Raw genomic sequence first — 25,950 nt, forward strand, 5'->3', positions numbered from 1 at the left:
CAGCTGTTTCTTATGCATAATGAAGTACTGCTTTACTCATAGGGGAGCCAGAGTCTTTAAACTGGGAGGTGACATGGTCAGCTGTGTTTTTGAGAAGCTTTGATTTAAAACAGTAAATAAGATGGACAGAAGATGATTCTAGGGAGCCAGTTTTAAGATTATTTAAAATATTATTTGATCTAGATTAGGGGCCTTTGGTCCTTTGCTGAGAAGCTACTTTTAACTCCTGAAAACAGTGAAGTTAAATTGTAGGAAGCATATACTAGGCAGTTGCCCCTACTAAGAATGTTCCCTTTTCCAGAGAGAATTCTAAAAAATGTGACAGCATAGGGAGGGAGGATGGAGACTCTGTTTTTTGTGTTTTTATTATATACCAGGTACCATGGTAGACACATGGTGCTCTATTCATTATATCCTTTAATTCTCAGGAGTTGCTGGAGAAGTTATTACCATTCTCTTTCTGCAAGTGTAAGAATTGACAGGGAGAGAAGGTAACTTGCCTAAGGTCACACAGCCAGTTAGTGGTGGAGTTGGTAATCAAACCCAGTTCTTCCAGACTCCAAAGACTAAACTACTTTTATTATACCATACCATTTAGCACTGTGTTTGAAATAAAACATGGTAGGACCTGGGAAGATGGAGGTGTAGGAGGATGCTGGGCTCACATTGTCCTGATCACTTAGATTCCACCCATATCTGCCTAAATAACCCAGAAAAACACCTTAAGACTAGCAGAATGGACTCTCTGGAGCCAAGTGTAGACAAGAGGCCCACGGAAGAGGGTAGAAAGGGCAGAGAGGTGGTGCGTACTACACAGAATTGCAGGAGGGAGCCAGGGTGGTGGAGGGGCAGCCTACAGGACAAGGCAGAGCCTCCAAAGTCTGGTTTGCAAAAGTGGAGGGGCCAGACTCCATGAGTTCTGACAGCCAGCAGGACTTAACATCTGGAATGTTAAAAGTCAACAGCTCTGCTCTTGGAGAGCTGGGAGGGCTAAAGGACACCAGGAAGGAGGGTTGTTGAGCCCTGGAAGACAGAGCTGGGCTCGGTGGGGGAACAAGGTGCTGGGAAGCGCCATCTCCCTCTCCCATCCCCCAGCTGAAATTCCAAAGGGAAACAGTACCTGTCACCGAACTTGCTTGCACTATGCAAACACCCAACACTGTGTTTCTGTGGATCCATCCCTCCAACAGGCTTCCCTCCCTCCCGGTGCTGCAGGGCCCCTTCCCCAGGGGACCACCATCAGCAAAGCTAGCTAAGCCTGCCCCTCCTGCCCACCTTACAGATCCACCCTGGCTAATACATCCTTGGCCAGATCCCATCTAAGCAGCACCATAAGCCTGGCAGTGTGCAAGTAGCCCAGACAGGGGCCACATCTCTCCACAGTGATTCCTGTCCCTGGGAAAGAGGAAGGTAAGGTACACCCAGTCTGACTGTGGCTCCAGTGGTGAGCTGGGGACAGACAACAGGTCTCATTGCAGCCCCATCAACAAACACAAATTACTCTGGACAGCAGAGGGGAAGTGCCTTGCACTTTGGAGCTACTGCAGAGACTAGCCAAAATGATGAAACAGAAGAATTATCCTCAAAAGAAATTCCAGGACGTAGCAACAGCTAACGAATTGATCAAAAACTATTTCAGCAATATAACAGAACAAGAATTTAGAATAATAGTCATAAAATTAAATGCTGAGCTTGAAAAAACCATAGAGGACAGCAGAGAATCTATTGCTACAGACATCAAGGGACTAAGAAATAGTCATGAGGAGGAGCTAAAATATGCTATAAATGAGGTGCAAAATAAAATGGAGGTGGCCATAGCATAGATTGAAGAGGCACAGGAGAGAATACGTGAATTAGAAGATAAAATTATGGAAAAAGAGGAAGCTGAGAAAAAGATAAAAAATATCCAGGAGTATGAGGGGAGAATTAGAGACTAAGTGATGCAATCAAACGGAACAATATCTGTATCATAGGAATTCCAGAAGAAGGAGAAGAAGAAGAAGAAGAAGAGAGAAAAGGGCTGAAGGTGTACTTGAACAAATCATAGCTGAGAAATTCCCTGATCTGGGGAAGGAAGAAGGCATTGAAATTCAAGAGGCACAGAGAACTCCCTTCAGACATAACTTGAATCAATCTTCTGCACAACATATAGTGAAACTGGCAAAATACAAGGATAAAGAGAGAATTCTGAAAGCAGCAAGGGATAAATGGGCCTTAACATACAAAGGTAGACACATAAGGGTAGTAGCAGACCTATCTACTGAAACGTGGCAGGCCAGAAAGGAATGGCAGGAAATCTTCAATGTGATGAACAGAGAAAATATGCAGCCGAGAATCCTTTATCCAGCAAGTCTGTCATTCAGAATAGAAGGAGAAATAAAGGTTTTCCCAAATAAACAAAAACTGAAGGAATTCTTCACCACTAAACCAGCCCTACGAGAGATCCTAAGGGGGATTCTGTGCATGAAATGTTGCAAGGACCACAAAGTACCAGAGACATCCTACAAGCATGAAACCTACAGACATCACAATGACTCTAAACCCATATCTTTCAATAATAACACTGAATGTAATGGACTAAATGCTCTAACCAAAAGACACAGAGTATCAAAATGGATAAAAAACATGACCCATCTATTTGCTGTCTACAAGAGACTCATTTTAGCCCTGAGGACACCTTCAGATTGAAAGTGAGGGGATGGAGAACTATCTATCATGCTACTGGAAGTCAAAAGAAAGCTGGAGTAGCCATACTTATATCAGACAAACTAGACTTTAATTAAAGGTTGTAACAACAGATAATAGATGAATTAAAGGTTGTAACAAGAGAATAATGACAAGGTCTATCCATTAGAAAGAGCTAACAATTATAAATGTCTATGCAATGAATACGGGAGCCCCCAAATATATAAAACAATCAAAACATAAGCAACCTTATTGATAAGAATGTGGTAATTGCAGGGGAGTTTAATACACCACTTACAGAAATGGATAGATCATCTAGACACAGGATCAATAAAGAAACAAGGGCCCTGAATGATACATTTGATCAGATGGACTTGACAGATATATTTAGAACTCTGCATCCCAAAGCAACAGAATATACTTTCTTCTCGAGTGCACATGGAACATTCTCCAAGATATATCACATACTGGATCACAACACAGCCCTTAATAAGTATAAAAGAATTGAGATCATACCATGCACACTGTCATATCACAATGCTATGAAACTTGAAATCAACCACAGGAAAAAGTCTGGAAAACCTCAAAAGCATGGAGATGAAAGAACACCTTACTAAAGAATGAATGCATCAACCAAGCAATTAGAGATGAAATTAGAAACTATATGGGAACAAGTGAAAATGAAAATACAACAATCCAAATGCTTTGGGATGCAGTGAAGGGAGGCCTGAAAGGAAAATACATTGCAATCCAGGCGTATCTCAAGGAACAAGAAAAACCACAAATAACAAAATCTAACAGCACACCTAAAGGAACTAGAAGCAGAAAGCACAGCACCCCAAACCCAGCAGAAGAAGAGAAATAATAAAGATCAGAGCAGAAGTAAACAATATACAATCTAAAAAAACTATAGAGCAGATCATTGAAACCAAGAGTTGGTTTCTTGAAAAAATAAACAAAATTGATAAACCTCTGACCAGGCTTCTCAAAAAGAAAAGGGAGAGGACCAAAATAGATAAAATCATGAATGAAAATGGAATTATTACAACCAATACTTCCAAATTACAAGCAATTATCAGGGAATACTATGAAAAATTATAGTATAGTAAATTATAGTATAGTTTGTACTGGACTACCTGGAAGAAATGGAAAAATTCCTAAGCACCCACACACTTCCAAAACTCAAACAGGAAGAGATAGAAAACTTGAACAGGCCCATAATCAGCAAGGAAATGGAATAAGTTATCAAACATCTCCCAACAAATAAGAGGCCAGGACCAGATGGCTTCCCTGGGGAATTCTACCAGATATTTAAAGCAGAAATAATACCTATCCTTCTCAAGCTATTCCAGAAAATAGGAAGGGAAGGAAAACTTCCAGACTAATTCTTTGAAGCCAGCATTACTTTGATTCCCATACCAGACAGAGACCCTTAAAAAAAGATGAACTATAGGCCAATATCTCTGATGAATATGGATGCAAAAATTCTCAACAAGATACTAACAAATCGAATTCAACAGCATATAAAAAGAATTATTCACCATGATCAAGTGGGATTCATGCCTGGGCTGCAGGGCTGGTTCAATGTCCACAAATCAACCAATGTGATACATCACATTAATAAAAGAAAAGATAAGAACCATATGATCCTGTCAATTGATGCAGAAAAAGCATTTGACAAAATTCAGCATCCTTTCTTAATAAAAACCCTTGAGAGGGTTGGGATAGAAGGAACACACTTAAACATCATAAAAGCCATTTATAAACACCCCACAGCTAACATCATCCTCAATGGTGAAAAACTGAGAGCTTTCCCTCCTGAGATCTGGAACATGACAGGGATGTCCACTCTCACCGCCGTTGTTTAACATAGTGTTGGAAGTGCTAGCATCAGCAGTCAGACAACAAAAGGAAATCAAAGACATCAAAATTGGCAAAGATGAAGTTAAGCTTTCACTTTTCGCAGATGACATGATAGTATACATGAAAAACACGATCCACCAAATCTGCTAGAACTGATACATGAATTCAGCAGAGTCACAGGATACAAAATTAATGTACATAAATCAGTTGCATTCTTATACACTAATAATGAAGCAACAGAAAGACAGATAAAGAAACGGATCCCATTCACAATTGCACCAAGAACTATAAAATACCTAGGAACAAACCTAGCCAATGTTGTAAAAGATCTGTATGCTGAAAACTACAGAAAGCTTATGAATGAAATTGAAAGAAATGGAAAGTAATGGAAAAACATTCCAGGCTCATGGATTAGAAGAATAAATATGGTTAAAATGTCAATACTCCCAAAGCAATCTACACATTCCATGCAATCTCAATCAAAATTGCACCAGCATTCTTCTCGAAGCTAGAACAAGCAATCCTAAAATTTGTATGGAACCACAAGAGACCCCGAATAGCCAAAGTAATATTGAAGAAGAAGACCAAAGCATGAAGCATCACAATCCCAGACTTTAGCCTCTACTACAAAGCTGTAATCATCAAGACAGCATATTATTGGCAGAAAAACAGACACATAGACCATGGAATAGAATAGAGCCTCCAGAATTGGACCCACAAAAGTATGGCCAACTAATCTTTGACAAAGCAGGAAAGAATATCCAATGGAAAAAAGACAGTCTCTTTAACAAATGGTCCTGGGAGAACTGGACAGCAACATGCAGAAGAATGAAACTAGACCACTTTCTTAACACCATTCACAATAATAAACTCAAAATGGATAAAGAACCTGAATGTGAGACAGGAAACCATCAAAACCCTAGAGGAGAAAGCAGGAAAAAACCTCTCTGACCTCAGCTGCAGCAATTTCTTACTTGACACATCTCCAAAGGCAAGGGAATTAAAAGCAAAAATGAACTATTGGGACTTCATGCAGATAAAAAGCTTCTGCACTGCAAAGGATACAATCAACAAAACTAAAAGGCAACTGATGGAATGGGAAAAGATTTTTGCAAATGACATGGGATAAAGGGCTAATATCCAAAATCTATAAAGAACTCACTGACTCCTCACCCAAAAAACAAATAATCCAGGGAAGAAATGGCCAGAAGACATGAATTGATACTTTTCCAAAGAAGACATCCAGATGGCCAACAGGTACATGGAAAGATGCTCAATGTCACTCCTCATCAGGGAAATACAAATCAAAACCACACTGAGATACCACCTCACACTGGTCAGAGTGGCTAAAATGAACATATCAGGAGACTATAGATGCTGGAGAGGATGTGGAGAGATGGAACCCTCTTGCACTGCTGGTGGGAATACAAACTGGTGCAGCCACTCTGGAAAACAGTGTGGAGGTTTCTCAAAAAATTAAAAATAGATCTACCCTATGTCCAAGCAGTAGCACTGCTATACCCAAGGGATACAGGAGTGCTGATGCATAGGGGCACTTGTACCCCAATGTTTATAGCAGCATATTCAACAATAGCCAATTTATGGAAGAGCCTAAAGTCCAATAACCAATGAATGGATAAAGAAATTGTGGTTTATGTACACATTGGAATTCTACGTGGCAATGAGAAAGAGTGAAATATGGCCCTTTGTAGCAACATGGATGGAACTGGAGAGTGTGATGCTAAGTGAAATAAGCCATACAGAGAAAGACAGATACCATATGTTTTCACTCTTATGGGATCCTGAGAAACTTAACAGAAGTGCATGGGGCAGGGGAAGGGAAAAAAACTTAGAGAGGGAGGGATCCAAACCATAATAGACTCTTAAAAACTGAGAATAAACTAAGGATTGATGGGGGGTGGGAGGGAGAGGAAAGTGGGTGATGGGCATTGAGGAAGGCACCTGTTGGGATGATCACTGGGTGTTGTATGGAAAACAATTTGACAATAAATTTCATATATAAAAAAAGAATTAAACATAATAATAACAATTGTTTAAGAAATTTATCGGGGTGCCTGGGTGGCTCAGTCGGTTGACCGTCCGACTTCGGCTCAGGTCATGATCTCACGATCTGTGAGTTCAAGCTCCTCGTCAGCCTCTGTGCTGACAACTCAGAGCCTGGAGCCTGCTTTCGATTCTGTGTCTCCCTCTCTCTCTGCCCCTCCCCTGCTCATTCTCTCTCTCTCTTTCTCTCTCTCTCTGTCAAAAATAAACATTAAAAAATTATTTTTTTTAAAGAAATTTATCATAAAAGGCTTACAAATATGATGATAGTATAATCTTATATATTTGGGAGACTAGACCTAAATAATGGGTAGGAAAATGCTAATTTTTTGGTCATAGAATTCTGGTTTTTTGCAAAGCCAATTTCAGGTGAAGCCAGAGTGCCTCTAGAGAATTATAACAGAATCTTAAGTCACCTGGTGTTCTAAAGCAGAAGTTTGAAGAAAATAAGGAAGTTAAATGTTGATAAATTCAGGATTGCAATCTCAAAAGGAAAAATAAATTCATAGATATGAGAGAAAGAACAGTTTATATATGTGTAAAAAGTCATAAGCTTGGGGTGCCTGGGTGGCTCATTTGGTTAAGCATCCTACTCTTGATTTTGGCTCAGTTCATGATCTCACAGTTCTTGAGATTGAGACCCACTTTGGGCTCTGTGCTGACAACACAGAGACTGCTTGGGAGTCTAGCCGCCGCCCCCCCCCCCCCGCCCCCTCCGCCTCCGGCCCCACTAGTGTACATGCACGAACTTTCTCTCAAAGTCAATAAACAAAATTTTAAAAAGGTCATAATGTTGAATCAGAGTACCATAGTCTCGCATCAGAGTACCACAATGATTTAAACAACCTTGTTGACATATAATTTTGTAATTTTTTTCTGATTATTTTGTAGATATCTTAAATACTTCATCTCTCAGTAGTATGTGAACTTTTCTTAAGGTAATATGGTTGTGTGGGTTTTTAAAGTCTGTATGCAATTTCTTCCCTAAATGCCTACTGGTTAGCTAAATAAATAACTGAAAGTATCAGGTGTAACTAGATAGATAATACATACAATTCGTTGTTTTAAAAGTTAAAAGATGTGTAGATAATTAGGAAAGAGATCAGAAGAGATCCAGCAGCATTGTTTCGTTTATAAAGAGAGGAGTAAGACTAGCCTCAGGAAGGAGCAACTGGTCTACAGTCAGAAAGAAAGTAAAGGGAAATAAAGAGAAGAAATAAGAGGAAAAAATTTTGAATAGTAACATTGAGGACTTAAGAAAGTTAAATATTGGAATGTCACCTGTAACATTCTGTATCCTACTTGATTCCTCCTTTAGAATATATCTAGAATATGACCTCTTAATCACCATGATTATTCTCCTTTGGATTTATTATGATAGACTCTTAACTGTTCTCATTTATACACTTGCCCTCCTAGAATCTATACTTCAATTAGAAGCCAAAATGATGCTGTTAAAATATAAGCCAGTTATGTCACTCCTCTCTGCTCTAAACTCTGCAACAGCATTTTATTTCCTTCAGAGAAAAATTAAAATTCTTATAGTGATCTCCAAGGCCCTATTGAGTCTTGCCCTGTTATAGTCTGACCTTCCTTTCCACTACCATTCCCTCTGGCTCAGTCAGCTCTAACGTTACTAGCATAACCAAACCCAAGTTCATATGCCAGATGTGCAACAAAGCCAATCACTGAGACATCGAGTATGCAGCAAGGAAGGTTTTTTGTTTTTGTTTTTGTTTTGTTTTGTTTTGTTTTTTTCAGTAAGCAGCCAAATGAGGAGACAGGAGTCTGTCTCAAATCTGTCTCCCTGAAGGGAGAGTAAGAGATATTTAATGGCAAATGGGAAAGGATCTGGGTACAGGAGAAAGGAACTTCAAAATAGGGATGGGTTTAAGTCATTTTGTTGTCTGTACCTGCACAGATCTTCTAAATACAATCTTCCTATGACTCATGACCATAAAATGACATCCTTAGCATGATCCAACATGGAGTTTTAGGGCCCTTCTATGCTAAAAGTTTGTCCATTGGACACTTGTACATGCTCAAAGAGGTCAGTGGTCCTGATCAGCTCTGGCAGTTTCTTGTTGAAGACTTGAGTCTCTGTAAAAGAATTATATCAACATTTTGGTATCATGGTGTCAAGCAAGAATGTTATCTATAGAAGCATGGTGACAGGCTACATTCCAAGAGCAGGTATAATTGGGGAAAAAGTTGCAGTTGTACTTATTAGTCCTATTAGCCCTCTGGTTACTGATTTCACTAGTTCCTTGGCAATCCAGACCATCTCTCTCAGGGTCTTGGGAATTGGCTCTTTTCTTTCTAATTCCATTTCCTGACATTCCTTATTCATCCAGCTCATTATAATGTACAGCCTATGTGAATGTCCTAAACGTACCAAACTTTGGTGACTGCCAGTCTCCCACTGAACAGTTACATTCTCCCACTAGAGTCTTGTCAAGTTGTTTGATTGACCACTGTATCATTAATAAGTAGATCTGATTTTAGGGAAAGGCATAATTGATTTGCTAAAAGAAAAGGAAGAAATATTTGGGTAAGAATTGGCTTCATAGTCTTAAGATAAAAAATGATGGCAATCTGTGAAATAAGAATGAGGATCATAGGAAAGAATTATAAGATTAAAATATAGCTGGATGAGGTAAGATCCAAAAATGTTATAGGAGAGTTAAAATCTATATTAGAAACTATGAAGAGAATAAAATAAGTTGTGTAGAGTTCATATTTAAGGCATTACTTCACAATGAAGGAAAAGGACATATTGATGAAAATTTTAAGCTATGATTTTTTATGTTTACTATGTACCAGTGTGCTAAGTAATTTCTCTAACTAATTCATTTAATCCATATAACAGCCTTAGATAGTGTTTATCTTCATTTCCATTTTATAAATGGGAAAACTAAGATAATTTTCTCAAGGTACTAGTGGTAGGACTAGAATTTGAGTCAGAGTCTATTTTACTATAAAGCATTTGGTCTTACAACTGTGCTGTTGAATAAGATATATGATTAATAGAGAACATATATTCAACACATAATCAGTGTTTCTGAAGAATAAACTAAAAAACAACTTAAGCAAAAGTATTAACTAATTATGGAAAGTAAGCTCCTGGGATCTTATCATCAGCACCTAGAACAATGTCAGGACATGGAAGATATTCAATAAATGTTTGTTTATTGAACTGTCCTAGCTGCTAGCTGTTAATTATTAATTATTGCCTATTATTATTACCTATTATTATTCTATGTAATAGTGCTACATATTTTAACACATTATTTTATTTAACTCTCAAACAACTTTTGAACTCTTATTTCAACTCTTATTATAAGGAAAATGAAGCACCAAGAAGTTAAATGATTCATTCAAGGTCTAATAATAATTGGTAGAATTTGGAAAACAGAAGTAAATTTAAAAGTTAAATAAAAACTGTACTGCAAATAATTCTATCAGAATAAGTTGTTATTCTTAGATGAACGTAACACATATTCTCACTTATGTGTAATAGCTTAAGAATATGCCCAACTTCTACTGAAGTACATGTTTTCCTGATACTTGAGAGAAATTGGATTCTTAAGGTGGCCTCTGGTTCAGGATGAAGCTTAACAGCATTCTTGTGTAAGAGATGGAAGGTGCCATTCTCTATGCCCTTGATACCTGCCAGTGTGATGTAACTCTCAAGCAGCCCTCTTTAATGTGTCACATGCTCATGTCTGATGCCCAGTGCCCACATCTCTGTTCTTGACAGACATATTCTGTGCCCTCTTTGTTCTCAGCCCAAGACTCTTTATGTCTAATTTATTTTTAGGTAGTTTCATTACCTGACTAGTCATTTTCCCCTTGGGAAAATTAAATACCTATGTAGTATCTTTTTTGTTGTAAGGATTACATGGAATAAGCCAGTTAAGTTCCTAATATATTGGCGCATAATATGCTCAATAAAATTTTATTTTCTTCCTTCTCTCCCTCCCCACACACCTTTTCCTTCACTTTAATAAACAAACAAACAAACAAACCACTTTGGATCTTATATGAAGATACTTTTAAACTTACTACTTCATTATTGTCTGGCTCCCTTTCACACTCAGTCAAATAGTCATTGTTCCCTCTCTCTCCTTTCCAGTTTTACATACGCATCCCCAGATTGGCTAATGTGAAAAACTAGTCCAAGCCTTTATCTCACTCTGCTGTGTCTTCAGAAAACTTTGGCTTCTAGAAAACATCCAGAAAATTTGAAAGAATAGTATGAGGAATATCTATATATAACTATTTGAAAGTAAGTTGCAGATATCATATTTCACCTCTCAAGATTTTAGAGCATATCTTCTAAGGACAAGAACATTCTTCAATGTAACCTTGATATTATCACAATGGAAAATTTAATACTGATATAATAATTATATATAATATATAATCAATGTTCAGATTTCCCAAACTATTCCCAAAATGTGCTGTATAGGTTTTTTTTTTTTTTCATGTAGGATCTAATCACAAAATATGTACTTCATTTGGTTAACAAATCTCTTTCATCTCCTTTAATCTAAAAGGATCCACCTACCTCTTTTTGTCTTTCAGGACATTGACACTTTTGAGGAGTCCAGGCCAGCTGTTTTGTAGAAATTCCCACAATCTGGATTTCTCTGGTTTCTTTTCCCCACATGATTAGATTCAGGTTAAACGTTTTGACAAAAATCATATGCAGGCCAGGGTTGTATGGCCCTTTCTTTTATATGCTTGAAAATTATTGAGAACCCAGAGTTTTTGTTAATGTGGATTATATCAATATTTATCATATTATAAATTTAAAATATTTTTTTAACTTATTAGCTCATTTGAGAAATAGCAAACCCATTTGATATTAATTTTCCAGACCTAAAATTTTAATGAAAAAACTTGACATTGTTTTACATTTTTACAAGTCATTTTAATGTCTGCCTTAATGAAATGCAGCTGCATCTCATATCTGTGCCTACATTCAGCCTGTTGCAACATGTTGTTTTGATTGAAGCATATGAAGAAAATGTGGCATCACACAGACACAGTTGAAAAACAGAGGAGTATTTTAACTGTCCTCTCAGACTTGACAAGTGGTCGTCATTTCCTTAGGGATTGCAAAAGCATTATTTTCTGCTTCTATTATTCTTTCTTATTTTATCAGTTATAAATCTTTTTTTATATTTCTTTGTATAAATTAGTAATCTTAAAATACTGGAAGGCCTAGTAGATGCTCAGTTATTTCCCTTTAATTATCAATTTTCAAAGTAATCAATTTGTATCTTAGCATCCTCCAGTAGTTTCCAGTGAGTATATTTTGTTTATTTCTCTTCTTCTTTCTTTTCTTACATGTCATCATGTAGTAATGACTTTTTATGCAGTCAATATATTTTAATCACTTGAACTAGATTCCTTCTGATGTTCAAATTGTCTTTGGTCTGTGTGGCTTTGACACAGTTTCATTAACCCTCAATAACATCAAACTCTGTCACAACAAAGCACCACAGGCTCAACTTGTACATTTCCAGCCACAACCTAGATCAGCCATTTCTCCAAGGATCTCTGGTTTCTTTCAGATAAAAATGATATTAGATACAGCAATCTGGATCCCAGTGTTTATTGCTGCTACAGTTGTGTTTGCTTATAGGCATTTTTAGTGGACTGACCTAGAAAACATCTTTTTTAAAAAGTGGGGCAATAATGAGTTTATTATAAAGTTTCTCAGAGGGCACTGTTGACATTGGGGTCAGCTAATTCTTTGTTGTTGGGATGTCCTGTGCATTGTAGGAGGTTTAACAATATCCCTGGCCTGTCCTTAGTAGCACCTGCTTCGTCAGTTGTCTGAACCAAAATTGTCCCAAGGCATTGCAAAATGTCCCAGAGGTAGATTAGAGAAGGGGGCAAAAATACCTCTAGCTGAGAAGCACTGTTTTGCAATTTTATTTATAGCAATATTAAAATAATTCTATTATTTTATCCATATGTTTATGTATTTGTGTGTGTGTGTGTGTGTGTGTGTAAACATATTTCACAATGCCAACATCAACATGACCTCTAACGACAGTACCTCTGTGGGCTTGTTGTTCCATCTTCTCTATGAAATTATGAAATCTTGGTCCATTCCCATAGTTTTTAATCAAAAGAACAGTCTCATTTTAATAACCACAATGCACAGGTCAGCATGATACTAAAATCATAAAAATTCCACACTCTCACCTAATTTAAGGTTTCTCCTTTGCCAAAGTTTAGCAAAGCTTGGGGCCTGAAGTTGCATAGAAGAATCAACAAGATCACCTTTTTCTGTTTACCATGTTCACATTCCTAAGACCCCTTAACAGCTGATTTTCACCTTTCAATGTAAAAGGCATAGGAAGAGAGGGGTTAAAAGGAGGGGCACAGTTGTACTTGGCACGTACATATATGACTATCAGTGGAGTTCTCTGTTTGGTGGATGATTATAACTGTTTCTCTAGCAGGATACTTGGTGGGATTGTTGGGATATTTCACCGGAAACTTCAGCTATAATCCTGTAATGTAGGTGATACCTTTCTTCTCTCTGGACACTCCTTCTATCCTCAGTCTCTGGACTTCAAATGGTTGGCCTTACACAGACTCCCTCTGTGTTGGATCACAGTATCCTCTAGTCTGTCCTCTTAGGTGGAACTATTTTTAAAAAGAAAGTACAAACTTTTTATTGGCATGAATAATTTTAGAAAAGTGCTCAAATTAAAGGTGTAGAGCTTAATGATTTATTATTGAGTAAATGAAACTAGGATGTCATCACCCAAATTAAACCACTTACAAATCATTAGGTTCCCAGAAGCCTTCTTACACCCCTTCCAGTCACTCTCCACAGGTAACCACCTCTCAACTTTTAACATTATATATGGTTTTGACTGTCTGAGAACTTTATATTAATGGAATCATAGAGCATTTTTCTGTGTCTACTTATTTTACACATTATACTTATGGAATTCATCCACATTTCTGCACAGGCTAGATATTTTTTTTCATTGCTGTATAATAATGTATTGAATAAGTAAAACAGAGTTTGTTTATACATTATGCTGTAGATGATCATTTGGGTTTTCAGTTTGGGACTAATTATAAACACTACTTCTATAAATATTCTCGTACAGATCTCTCTTTTTTTGGCAAATATGCATACCTGCTTTTACAGATGAGTTTTGCAAAGTCCTGGCTTTCCCAGGACTCTAGGAGTTTTACTGGTCTTAGACCAGTATTTGTTCCTTGGCACAGGTTCATACATCATGTGGTAGTGAAAATCACCTCTTGTAAAGGCCAAGATTTTTGTATGTTTTATTGTTAGTTATGGGTGACTCCTCTCCCCACCCAAAGTTTTGGGCAGATTCCTGGCTTCATCAGCATAGTCTGTGTAGTGTTTTCTAGCCCTATTTTCATGGATAAGACAGCCTTCAGATTCTCCATTTTATGCAGGGTTCAGTTCCCATGCTCTTCTTCTGGTGGGCCTGAGGCCACAAATCCTGGTCCCTTGTGACTGTTAAACTCCAGTTCTTGGCTCCTAGGTCCTATATCTACACCTAAAACTTTTTTTGAACATTCAAGTTTCCCCTCTGCTTATCTTTTTTAATTTCTGGCTTATTGGGATACCCCCGTTTTTTGTTCTACACTATAATTAAACAACATTATTTCCATGACGTTTTATTCAGCATTTTTGTGTTTGTGGTGGAAGGAATGCCCCCAAAAGTACCAGGTCATGTTGTCTCAACCCTATGCTTCACAAGTGATACAATACCAACTTCCTCTTCTTTGTTCTTTATCTGTTAAATATATATATTCATTCTTCCTGCCATTTTACTACATATTTCCCCCTCCTTTTCAAAGGAAGACGTGAAAAAGTTGTGACTTCTCTCAAATCAAAGGGAAATGCGTTCACTTGTGCTTATAAGGCAACAAAAATAATACAGAAGTCTTATTTTAAAGGTAAATCTCTTTTTAGCTTATAATAGATTTCATTTCAATCAAAATGGAATTTTATCGTGTATCCGAAATTCTTATGCCATTAGGCATATAAAATGATCTAGTCACATTTTAATAATGCCTTTATTTTCACAGAATATGATCCTTTTAATGACAGTAACACTTAAAGTTATATTAATATGTTAAATTAAAGTTATATAAATATAATAAAGTTATATAAATATATATTAAATAAGTATATATAATATGTTATATATATAATTATGATATATTATAATATATATCATATATTTATTTATAAATAAGTATAGATATATAGATAGGGAGCAGTTAGAAGTAACATAAATATAGCCATTCAATAATCTGTTTTTTCAGATAAATATAAAAATTTCAGAAATAATAAAAACTTATGTCTTTACAAAGGTAGATGTTAAAAATAAGTTTGTAATAAATGAACAAAGAAAAAAAGATATAAACAGATGCTTAAGTATAGAGGAAAAACTGGTGGTTATCAGAGGGGAGGTGGGAGGGGGGTTAGGTGAAATAGAAGGGGTTAAGAGTATTGTGATGAGCACTGAGTGGTGTATAGAATTGTTGATTTACTACATTGTACACCTGAAACTAACACTGTTAATTATATTGAAATTTAAAAATTAAAAAAAAAACTATAAAAATAAGCTTGTTAAGACTCTACTTATAACTCATGGTCTATTAATATAAAAAGGCAGGAAATTCGTTGAAATAATAGGCATTGTGTATAAAAATGTTGAAAGATGTTAAATACAAATCTGGAGCAAGACATTTTTAAAATTTACCATATATGACAATAAGTGAAATACTACTGTAGAGCCTATATCATTGAGTACACCATAGTTATGGCTATAAGTGAAACAAAAAATATAGTTATGTGTACATATATTCAACAAATATTTATTGCAGTCTTATTTAACACAAAACTTACAAAAGACCTAGTTTTTACCTTCACAAAACCTAGGGAAGGCAGGCAAACAGTATTTATAGTAGGTACATATTGAATATTTAGTTGGTTACGTAGAAGAAATGTCTAGGCCTTTGTCGGATCAGTTAGACCAGTTAAGAGTTTGTTCAACAGGTAAACTTAGAAAAGGGAGGAGAGTCATAAAGGTATGAGAGACTTTGGGGAAATGTAAGGATGTTAGTACAACTAGAACATAAAACAGAATATGAAATTCAAAAGAAAAGATGTAATAGTAATTACCCCTTGCTCTTCCCACCCTGAAATATATGAGATTTTCTAAGGAGAAAGAGAAAATGTGGTGTTCTATTACAGACTTTTGGTAACATTGCCCCAGGTTTCAGAAGGGGCAGATGATGTATATATTAAAAGGGGAGATTTAGACAGTATCTTCTGTTTGGGTGAATTCTCCTATTATTTAACATTGTGCCATTCATTCTGTTTGTGGTGGCCCATAGCTTCTAAATACTCCTGGATGTCTTGTAACTCCTGGTGGTGAAGGTATGGGTAGATAGCAAGGATATTAGAACGTACTAAGTAATTTGAAGACTGACTTTTTGTAAATTGTTTTAGAGTGACAATGTTGTGTTGGACTGAGGAGCAGCAACAATTGAGCCTAAACCTGTGATTTATGAGGAATGAGCAAGTGGATCTGTTTTTCAAAACCAGAATGTAAATTGTCTAAAGAAAAGTGGTAGCACTACACACTATGCTGGATTCACAACCCCCACAATTCAATGTTTTGAAGATGTCCTGGATAAAGTTTTGACAGAGCCAATGCATTGGGCATGAACTTTCTTCACTTGCATGTACAGCCAGGTACCTGATGGAGTGACACATATGACAGAGTGGTCCTTTCTGTATTCCTTGCCTTCTCGGTGGCTCTGAGTCCTGGCCAAGCTTCCTGGTTGCAGAGGCAGTGCCTGGGCCCCATGCCAAATTATCTTAGCTCTAGTTGGAACTGGTTGGGTGAAACATTTCTTAAGCCAAAAGGTCTCCTGGAAAAGGTTAACCTCTAATTTTACCCCCTAAATTCTGCTTGCATGATGCTATACCAGCATTTCAGTTTTGATAGCCTAACATTAGTGTTAAAGTTGACCATAGCGTAACTTTCAGATTTCTTTAAGCCTTTCCATTTTGTTACAGGCAGCCCATGATGATATGAATCATGCCTACCCCTCAAGATGGTGCCTTCATGCCAATAGCCTTTATTATCAGAAATTTTCCTCCTTTTCAAACGTCAAATCTTGGAATGCTTAGCTCTCCCCGCCCCCCACCACCAAGAGTTATAAGAATTGCATTCTATTTGATAACTATAATTTTCTCATTTATACTTAAATCTATGTTTAACTTTATTTAGTACTCATCAACAATCTTTCATGCCAGATTTCCCTCCTTGTGCATTCTCTATTGTAACTCATGCATTATTGGTTAAGTTATATCTTCAGGAATCTCTTTAGAGTGTGTACTGGGCTCTGATTTCCTGATTTTATGCATATCTGAGAATGTCTTTCAATTGCCTTTCAAACCGAAGAACTTCACTAAGTATAGAATTTTTGGGCTAGATCTAGAACAGATCCAGTACTGTATTTGGTATTTAGAGATGTGACAATAATCATAGTTGTAGCAGACATTCATTAATTACTTGCTATTTGACAGACTCTTACATGAGATTGTTTAATCCTTAGATCCAAGTCTGGGTCCTAATATTATTTCATTTTACTTGTCAAAGTCATCTAGCTACTAAGTAAGGAGTTTGAAATTTGAACTTAAGCAGTAATGCTCCAAAATCCTTACTCTTGGGGCACCTGGCTGGCTCAGTTGGTTAAGCGTCAGACTCTTGATTTCGGCTCAGGTCATGATCTCGCCATTGGGTTCTGTGCTGGACGTGGCGCCTGCTTAAGATTCTCTCTCTCCCTCTCTCTCTTCCCCTCCTCACCTCTCTCTCTCTCTCTCTCTCTCTCTCTCTCTCTCTCTCTCTCTCAAAACAAAAAATCATGACAACAACAACGAAAAAAACCAAAGTCCACACTCTTAATTTTCTATACTACCTTTCAGGTTAATAATAATAAATTTCTATACTACCTTTCAGGTTAATTAAGCTCAAATGTCTATCTGTGTGACTTCAGAAATGTTACTTCTCTGTGCTTCAGTTAACTATAAAATGGGACTAATGTTAATAATAAGGATGCTATGATGATAAATGAGTTGATACATGCAAATAGTTTATAACAGTGCCTAGCAGATAGTAAATACTTGATAGTGGCCTGCTGCTGTTGTTATTACCTTATAGATAGTAAGATCCAGATACAAACTTTGAATAATCAATCTTATTTCAAGTAACTCTGCTGTTTAACACTATAGTATAGTATCAAAAGTTAGGTGGAAATTAGGCATGGAAATTAGGTATTTACATTTAGTGGGGAAAAGTGATTATTTAAACAGTATTGGGACATACATGATAAGCAATAAATGCTTGTTGAATGTATGAGGGTTTTATAAGAGTGTATATGCATTCACTTAATGAATATTAACAAGTAAGTATTAAGTATCCTCTAGGTCTGTATAGGCCAACTAGAATGAAACACAAAAATGATAGGGCATGATAATGAAATTGTAGATGATTTTTTTCTTTTGAATTTCCTTAATTTGTTCCACAATTTCGCGAATAATACAATTTATAAAATTAACAATTTGACCAGATAATCACTATATTATTTTTTATATATGTTGAGTGAGTTTGAAGTAACTACAAATAAGTGGTTGGAAGGGCAGAGCTCAGAGTGAGGTTTTGGAGCCATGAGAAGATAATGAAACTACCCATATGGTGTGTACAGTGAAGTAAAACATATAAGAAATAGGCAAAGGACAAGGTGTTGGCAAATGGAACTTAAAGGAACCATTAGAAAGACACATGAAGAGTCAGAAGAGACATGCCCCCCAAAACAAAGCAGGAGACAGGTGGGGAGAGAAATTATCAGTGGCAAATTATACAGAAGGTCAAGAAAGAATCCACAGTATTTAGGAATGAAGAAATCTTTGTTAAGCCATTTTATAAGAACAGTGAATATATATAAGCCATATTATAGTATGCTGAGGAGTAAAGGAAGTTGGGTAGTTAGAGACTGAAAATGTAGATGATTTTTTCAACAAGTTAGATGACCAAGGGATGGATCCTGGAAGAATTTAGAGTGAGACAGAATTCCTTTTATTTTTCCCTTTTTGCTGCTAGAATTTTTTGGCATGGAAACACTTGTGAAAGGAGAATATCATTGGAGAGGAAGAGTCTAAAGATTTTAGGAGAGAAAGGGCAAGATTTGAAAGCAGGTAGGAAACAATGGTTACAAGAGCATAGACTGAGAACCTTGGTAAGAAGGACTCCCTCTGAGCACTGAAAGAGAAGGTGCCGTCGTAAATCATTTAAGAAATTGAAATACTATAATCAGCAGTATCCCAGATGCTGGTGTTTTTTTTGGGCTTTTGGTTTTTCCTAAATATTTGTGACCTAGGGGTAGAAGGCAGGAGAGCCTCCCTTCAAAAAAACAATTACATCCATGTGCACTGTTTAAGTTTTTTCTCTGTATAGGATGGAAAATCTTGCTCCCTACTTCCTGTTCTCTCTTCTTGTGAGAAATCAGTGTAGGGTCCAGATGAATGACAGATGGATAGGTTAATTGACTGATTGATTGATTTACACATACTTTATTTCCACAGTCACTCCTGTAGCCTGCAAATATAACTTGTGGTAAAAAAAATGAGCAGAGTCAAATCAAAAAGTAGCATGTAGTGTACATTCTACTAATCTGATGGACATGAGTGTGAAACTTCATAACCATCCTTTGTTAGGAGGAAAGCCCTAAGTCTATGCCTAAGACTCCTAAACAAGAGAATGAACATTAGTAGGAGAGAGTACATGGACATAAGTTTGTGGAGGAATATATATTTAAGGAAAGACCATCTGTGCTTATCCCAAAATGCCCCAGGCCAAGACCGTTTTGTTGCTAGCTGTCTGACAGACCTGGCCTTTTTTCCCTTTGTGCTTTGTTCACATACTTGCCCCTGCTTGATAAAGCAAATGTTTAAGGTACCTCTGTGTTCCTTTACCACAAACTTTGGCCAGAAGAGTGAATCTGCTTTTAATGCTAATATAAAATATTAAAGGAAATTCCATAATCCTTTAAAATTACTTTTCATACTTCCAAAATATAAGTAAGCTGAAGAGGTTAAAAAGACTCAGTCTGTGTTACAGGAATTTATTGGAAAATGAGTGACAAAAAGTAAATTTTTCAGTTAATTAATGTTTCCATGTTTAAGCTGAATTTTTTAAATTCAATCTAATTAAGTTAGATTGTTCCATGCTTTATTAAATGGAACACGTTTGTGGTTTAAAAGGATCATGGTTGTTATGTTTTCATTCATACGTGTATCTTGAGAAACTTAAGACCATGGGGGAAGTGAAGGGGAAAAAAAAGTTACAAACAAAGAGGAAGAGAGGCAAACCATAAGAGACTCTTAAATATAGAAGGCAAACTGAGGGTTGATCGGGGGTGGGAGAGAGGGGAAAGTGGGTGATGGGCATTGAGGGGGGAACTTGGGATGAGCACTGGGTGTTGCATGGAAGCCAATTTGACAATAAATTATATTAAAAATAAAATAAATAAAATAAAATCATCATGGTTGAATATTAAATTCATATCCCGGACCTTTTGAAGGAAACTCCACAAATGATCCCATGGTCACACATAGTATCTGCGTTTCTTCTACAATTCTTCTGTCTTTTCCTTCATTTAGTACTTCTCAGTGTTTTAAATATTTCTCATTTATCATTATTTCAATGTATTGTGTTTTCTAATTTGCAGCCAAAATAACCTAGGCAGTAAAGTCAGCACAATCAGTGACATCTTTTTTTTTTTTTTTAATGTGCTATTCACAATCATTTGACCCTGTAAGTAAGATAGCTCCAGGAATTTCCAATAGAATTAGGTGTATAGATTTTATAAAATGTCTATTTCAGAGACTTCTTTAGTTCTTTAGTCTGTTTCTTGAAGGTTTAGATGTCAGAAAGAAAAAAAAGTTTTACTATAGTTTGACTATCTTACATAACTAAAGCTTATCAACAACATGTAGATAACCTTGAAATGAGAAAGGGCTAAGGGCAATCTGATACTGACACCATTAAGAAGATGAACAGAAATATTATACAAAACATTTTTAAAGGAGTCATAAAATTAATTTATATGCTGTGTGCACCTCATTAAGGCTCATGAAGACACGGGTAAACTATTAAACAGGGTTTGGAGCATCCCCAACATTCACTTATGCCAGGCAAGAGGCGGAGAGAGACAGTAATGCGCTTGCTGATGTGCATTTGTTGTTGTTGTTGTTTTTTTCTATGCATAAAATTTCCAAAGGTCTTTAGATATCATATGTAACTTTTGTTTTTGTTTTGTTTTCTAGGGCAGCATAATTATTTATGTGCTGGAAGAAATGATTGCATTGTTGATAAAATCCGCAGAAAAAACTGCCCCGCATGTCGCCTTAGAAAGTGTTGCCAGGCTGGCATGGTCCTTGGAGGTAATACTGATGTTTTCATCAGTAATATGCTGTTGAATATTTACACTCTAAAACCGTGGGCCAGGAAATCCTAGTTTTCTTATTCATCTTTGTTCTTGTTTTGCTTTTCCTGTCATGATTATTGGTGTCTGAATGAAGCAACCATTAATATCACATTAACTATAGATTCTCATCTTTTTTAGGTATGTTATGAAAAGTAATAAGCCTTCATTTGTCTATATTGCCTATACGGAGATGCTATGAGAAGTTCACCAGCCTCTTATTAAGTAACATAGGTTGGATCTAGTCTCTGCCACTCACTGTCTGGGTAGCTTTGGATAAGTCACTAACTCCTTCTGGGCATCAGTCTCCTTATTTGTAAAATGAGAGTACCGAGGTTCTTTTCAGAATCAAAAATTGATTCTGTGAATTGATCAAGTACATTGGTCTTTATCCATCTCCCTCTCTCTCTCCATCAATCCCCTCCCACCCTACTTCCCTTCCTCATTCTCTTTAAGTAACTATATATGGAGCCCTTACCACTTACCAGGTACTCTTCTAAATTCTGGGGGTATAGCAGCACACACACACACACACACACACACACACACACACACACACACAAAAGAAAAAAAAGAAAAAACAGAAACAGAAACAAATCTCTACCCTAATGGAGCTTACATTTTGGGTAGAGGAACAATAAGTATGTATGTCAAATTATTATAAGTGTTATCAAAAATATTAAGCTGGATGAATTAATAGGAAGTATCAGGGAGAGGAGTCACTTCTGAATCCTTTAATTAATATTTTCATTTCACTTGGCCATTTCTTTTTCTTCCCCCTTCTAAGTATATTTTCTTTTTCCCTCTTTAAGTTTTTATTTATTGTTTTTCAAATTTTATTTTTTATGGTTCCAAGTTTTTATTTAAATTACAGTTAGTTAACATATAGTATATTAATTTCAAGTATAGAATTGAGTGATTCATTGCTTACATACAACACCCAGTGCTCATCACAACAAGTTCCCTCCAAGATAACCACCATCTACTTCTCCCATCCCCCTGCCCACCTCCCCTCTGGTAACCATTGTTTGTTCACTATAGTTAAGAGTCTGTTTCTTGGTTTTGCTTCTCTCTTTTTATCCCCCTCTATTTTCATTTGTTTTGTTCTTAAATTCCACATATGAGTAAACTCATATGGTATTTGTCTTTCTCTGACTTACTTCACTTAGCATAATACTCTCTAGCTCCATCCACGTCATTGCAAATGGCAATAGTTCATTTTTTTTAAGGCTGAGTAATATCCCATCGTGTATACATACCACTTCTTCTTTATCCATTTATCAGTCCATGGACATTTGGGTTCATTCCATAATTTGGCTGTTGTTGATAATGCCTCTATAAACATCAGGGTGCATGTATCTCTTTCAAATTAGTATTTTTGTTTCCTTTGGGTAAATACCTAGTAGTGCAGTTGATGGCTCATAGGGTATCTCTATTTTTAACTTTTGAGCAACATCCATACTGTTTTCCAGAGTGGCTGTGTCAGTTTACATTCCCACCGACAGTACAGAAGGGTTCCCATTTCTTCATATCCTTGCCATCATCTGTGGTTTTCTGAGTTGTTAATTTTACCTACTCTGACCCATGTGAGGTGGTATCTCAATGTGGTTTTGATTTGTATTTCCCTGATGATGAGTGATCTTTTCATGTGTTTGTTGGCCATCTGGATGTCTTCTTTGGAAAATTGTCTATTCCTGTCTTCGGCCCATTTTTTTAAATGGATTATTTGTTTTTCAGGTGTTGAGTTTTATAAGTTCTTTGTATATTTTGGATACTAAACCTTTATCTGACATCATTTGCACATATCTTCTCCCATTCCCTCAGTTGCCTTTCAGTTTTATTGATTGTTTCCTTCGCTGTACAGATGGTTTTACTTTGATAAGGTCCCAACAGTTTATTTTTGCTTTTATCTCCCTTGCCTCAGGAGATATATCTAGTAAGAATTTGCTATGGCAAATGTCAAAGAGGTTACTGCCTGTGTTCTTCCCTACGATTTTAATGTTTTCCTGTTTCACATTTAAGTCTTTTATCCAATTTGAATTTATTTTTGTTTATGGTATAATAAAGTGGTTCAGTTTCATTCTTTTGCATGTTGCTATCCAGTTTTCCTGACACGCTTGTTGAAAAGACTGTCTTTTTTTCCATTGGATAGTCTTTCCTAGTCTCTTGAAGATTAATTGACCATATATAGTTGTGGGTTCATTTCTGAGTTTTCTGTTCTGTTCCACTGATGTGTCTGTTTTTGCACCAGTAACATACTGTCTTGATCATTACAGCTTTGTAATATGACTTGAAGTTGAGAATTGTGATGCTTCCATCAGTTAACCATTTCTTAAGCAATATCTCCGGCATCATGAGTTTGATGTAATGGTTATAATTTTTCTAAAATACATTAAAATGAACTCATAACCTTTTTGTAGTATATATATATATATATATATATATATATATATATATATATGTATATAATAGAGATATAGTTAACCTAAAAGTTACCTTAGTTTCAGGTGTAAAACAGTGATTTGACAGGTCTATGTGCTGTGCTCACCACAAGTTTTGCTACCTTCTGTCTTCATACAATGCTATTACAATACCAATGATTTAATTCCCTATGCTGTAGCTTTCATCTCCATGACTTGTACATTCCATGAGTGGATAACCTGTACCTCTCACTCTCTTTCACCTATTTTGCCAATCCCCCCAGCTCCCTCCACTCTGGCGACCATGTTTGGTCTCTGCATTTATGGGTCTATTTCTGCTTTTCTGTTTGTTTCTTTAGATTTCATGTGTAAGTGAAATCATATGTTATTTGTCTTTGATGTATTTCACTTAGCATAATAGCCCCTAAGACTATGTATGTTGTTGCAAATGGCAAGATCTCATGCTTTTTCATGACTAAGTCAATTGCACATATATATCACATCTTCTTTATCCATCTATCTACTTATGGACACTTGGGTTGCTTCCCTAATTTGGTTGTTGTTTATAATGCTGCAATAAACATAGGGGTCCAAATATCTTTTTGAATTAGTGTTTTTGTTTTCTTTGAGACCCTGTAGTTTAATTACTGAATCATGTGGTATTTCTATTTTTAACTTTTTGAGGAACCTCCATACTGTTTTCCATAGTAGCTACAACAATTTTCATTCCCACCAGCAGTGCACAAGGCTTCCTTTTTCTTCATATCCTTTTCAGCACTTGTTATTTATTGTCTTTTCAATTCTAGATATTCTGACAGGGATAAGGTAATACCTCACTGTAATTTTGGTTTGCATTTCCCTGATGTTTAGTGAGTTTGACCATCTTTCATATGCTGGTTGGCCATGTATGTCTTCTTTGGAAAAATGTCTATTCAGGTCCACTGGCCATTAAATTTTTTTAATGTTTGCTTATTTTTGAGAGACAGAGGCAGAGAGTATGAGCAGAGGAGGGACAGAGAGAGAGGGAGACACAGAATGCAAAGCAGGCTCCAGGCTCTGAGCTGTCAGCACAGAGCCTGACGCAGAGCTCAAGCTCCCAAACCTGGAGATCATGACCTGAGCTGAAGTTGGACACAACCAACCTGACCAGGAGCCACCCAGGAGCTCCTCTGCCAATTTTTAATCAGATTTTTTTTTTGGTGTTGAGTCATATAAGTTATTTATAAATTTTGGATATTAATGCCTTGTCAGATATATCATTTGCAAAAATCTTCCATTCAGTAAGTTGCCTTTTTGTTTTGATGATGATTTCCTTCACTGTACAGAGGCTTTTTATTTTGGTTTGGTCCCAATAGTTTAATTTTGCTTTTATTTGTCTTGCCTGAAGAGACATATCTAGAAAAATGTTGCTAAGAACAATGGCAAGATATTATTGCATGTGTTTTCTTCTAGGAGTTTTATGGTTTCCAGTTTCACATTTAGGTGTTTAATCCATTTTGAGTTTATTTTTGTATATAGTTTAAGTAAGTGATCCAATATCATTCTTTTGCTTAATGCTGTCCAGTTTTCCCAGCACCATTAAAGAGACTGTCTTTTCCCCCCTGCATATTGTTGTCATAGATTAATTGATCATAAAAGCATTAGTTTATTACTGGGCTCTCTATCCTATTACATTGATCTGTGTCTGTGTTGGTGCCAGTACATGGTGTTTTTATTACTACAGCTTTGTAGTATATCTTGAAATCTGGAATTGTTATACCTCCAGCTTTGTTCTTCTTTCTCAAGATTGCTTTGGCTATTTGAGGTCTTTTGTAGTTCCATACAAATTTTAGTATTACTTTTTCTAGTTCTATGACAAATGCTATTGATATTTTGATAGGGATTTCACTGAATCTGTAGATTGCTTTGGATAGCATGGACATTTCAATGATACTGAACTTCCAATCCATGAGCCTGCTATACGTATTTGCATTTGTGTCCTCTTCAGTTTGTTTTGTTAATGTCTTATAGTTTTTTTTTATTTTATTTAAATCCAAGTTAGTTAGCATATAGTGTAATATTGGTTCCAGGAGTAGATTTTAGTCATTTATCACTTACATATAGCACCCAGTGCTCATCCCAACAAGTGCCCTCCTTAATGCCCTTCACCCATGTAGTCTATCACCCCACCTACCTCCCCTCCAGCAACCCTAAGTTTGTTCTTTGTATTTAAGAGTCTCTTATGGTTTGCTTCCTCTGTTTTTATCTTATTTTTCTTTCCCTTCTCCTATGTTCATCTGTTTTGTTCCTTAAATTCCACATATGAATGAAGTCATATGATATTTATCTTTCTCTGGCTGAC

The 25,950-nt window shown here is 36.3% G+C and overlaps 1 protein-coding gene across 1 annotated transcript in view; it reads left to right on the forward strand.

Moving 5' to 3' along the window:
* PGR (progesterone receptor) overlaps nt 1-25,950 on the forward strand; it is a 108,902-nt gene that overhangs the window by 16,175 nt on the left and 66,777 nt on the right. The window contains exon 3 of the mRNA XM_043579876.1: nt 21,032-21,148. Within this exon, the coding sequence (XP_043435811.1) occupies nt 21,032-21,148 (117 nt within the window). The remainder of the gene's footprint in view (nt 1-21,031; nt 21,149-25,950) is intronic.

This window comes from Prionailurus bengalensis, chromosome D1 (genome assembly GCF_016509475.1).
Source record: "Prionailurus bengalensis isolate Pbe53 chromosome D1, Fcat_Pben_1.1_paternal_pri, whole genome shotgun sequence".
In the NCBI taxonomy this organism is placed as follows: domain Eukaryota; kingdom Metazoa; phylum Chordata; class Mammalia; order Carnivora; family Felidae; genus Prionailurus; species Prionailurus bengalensis.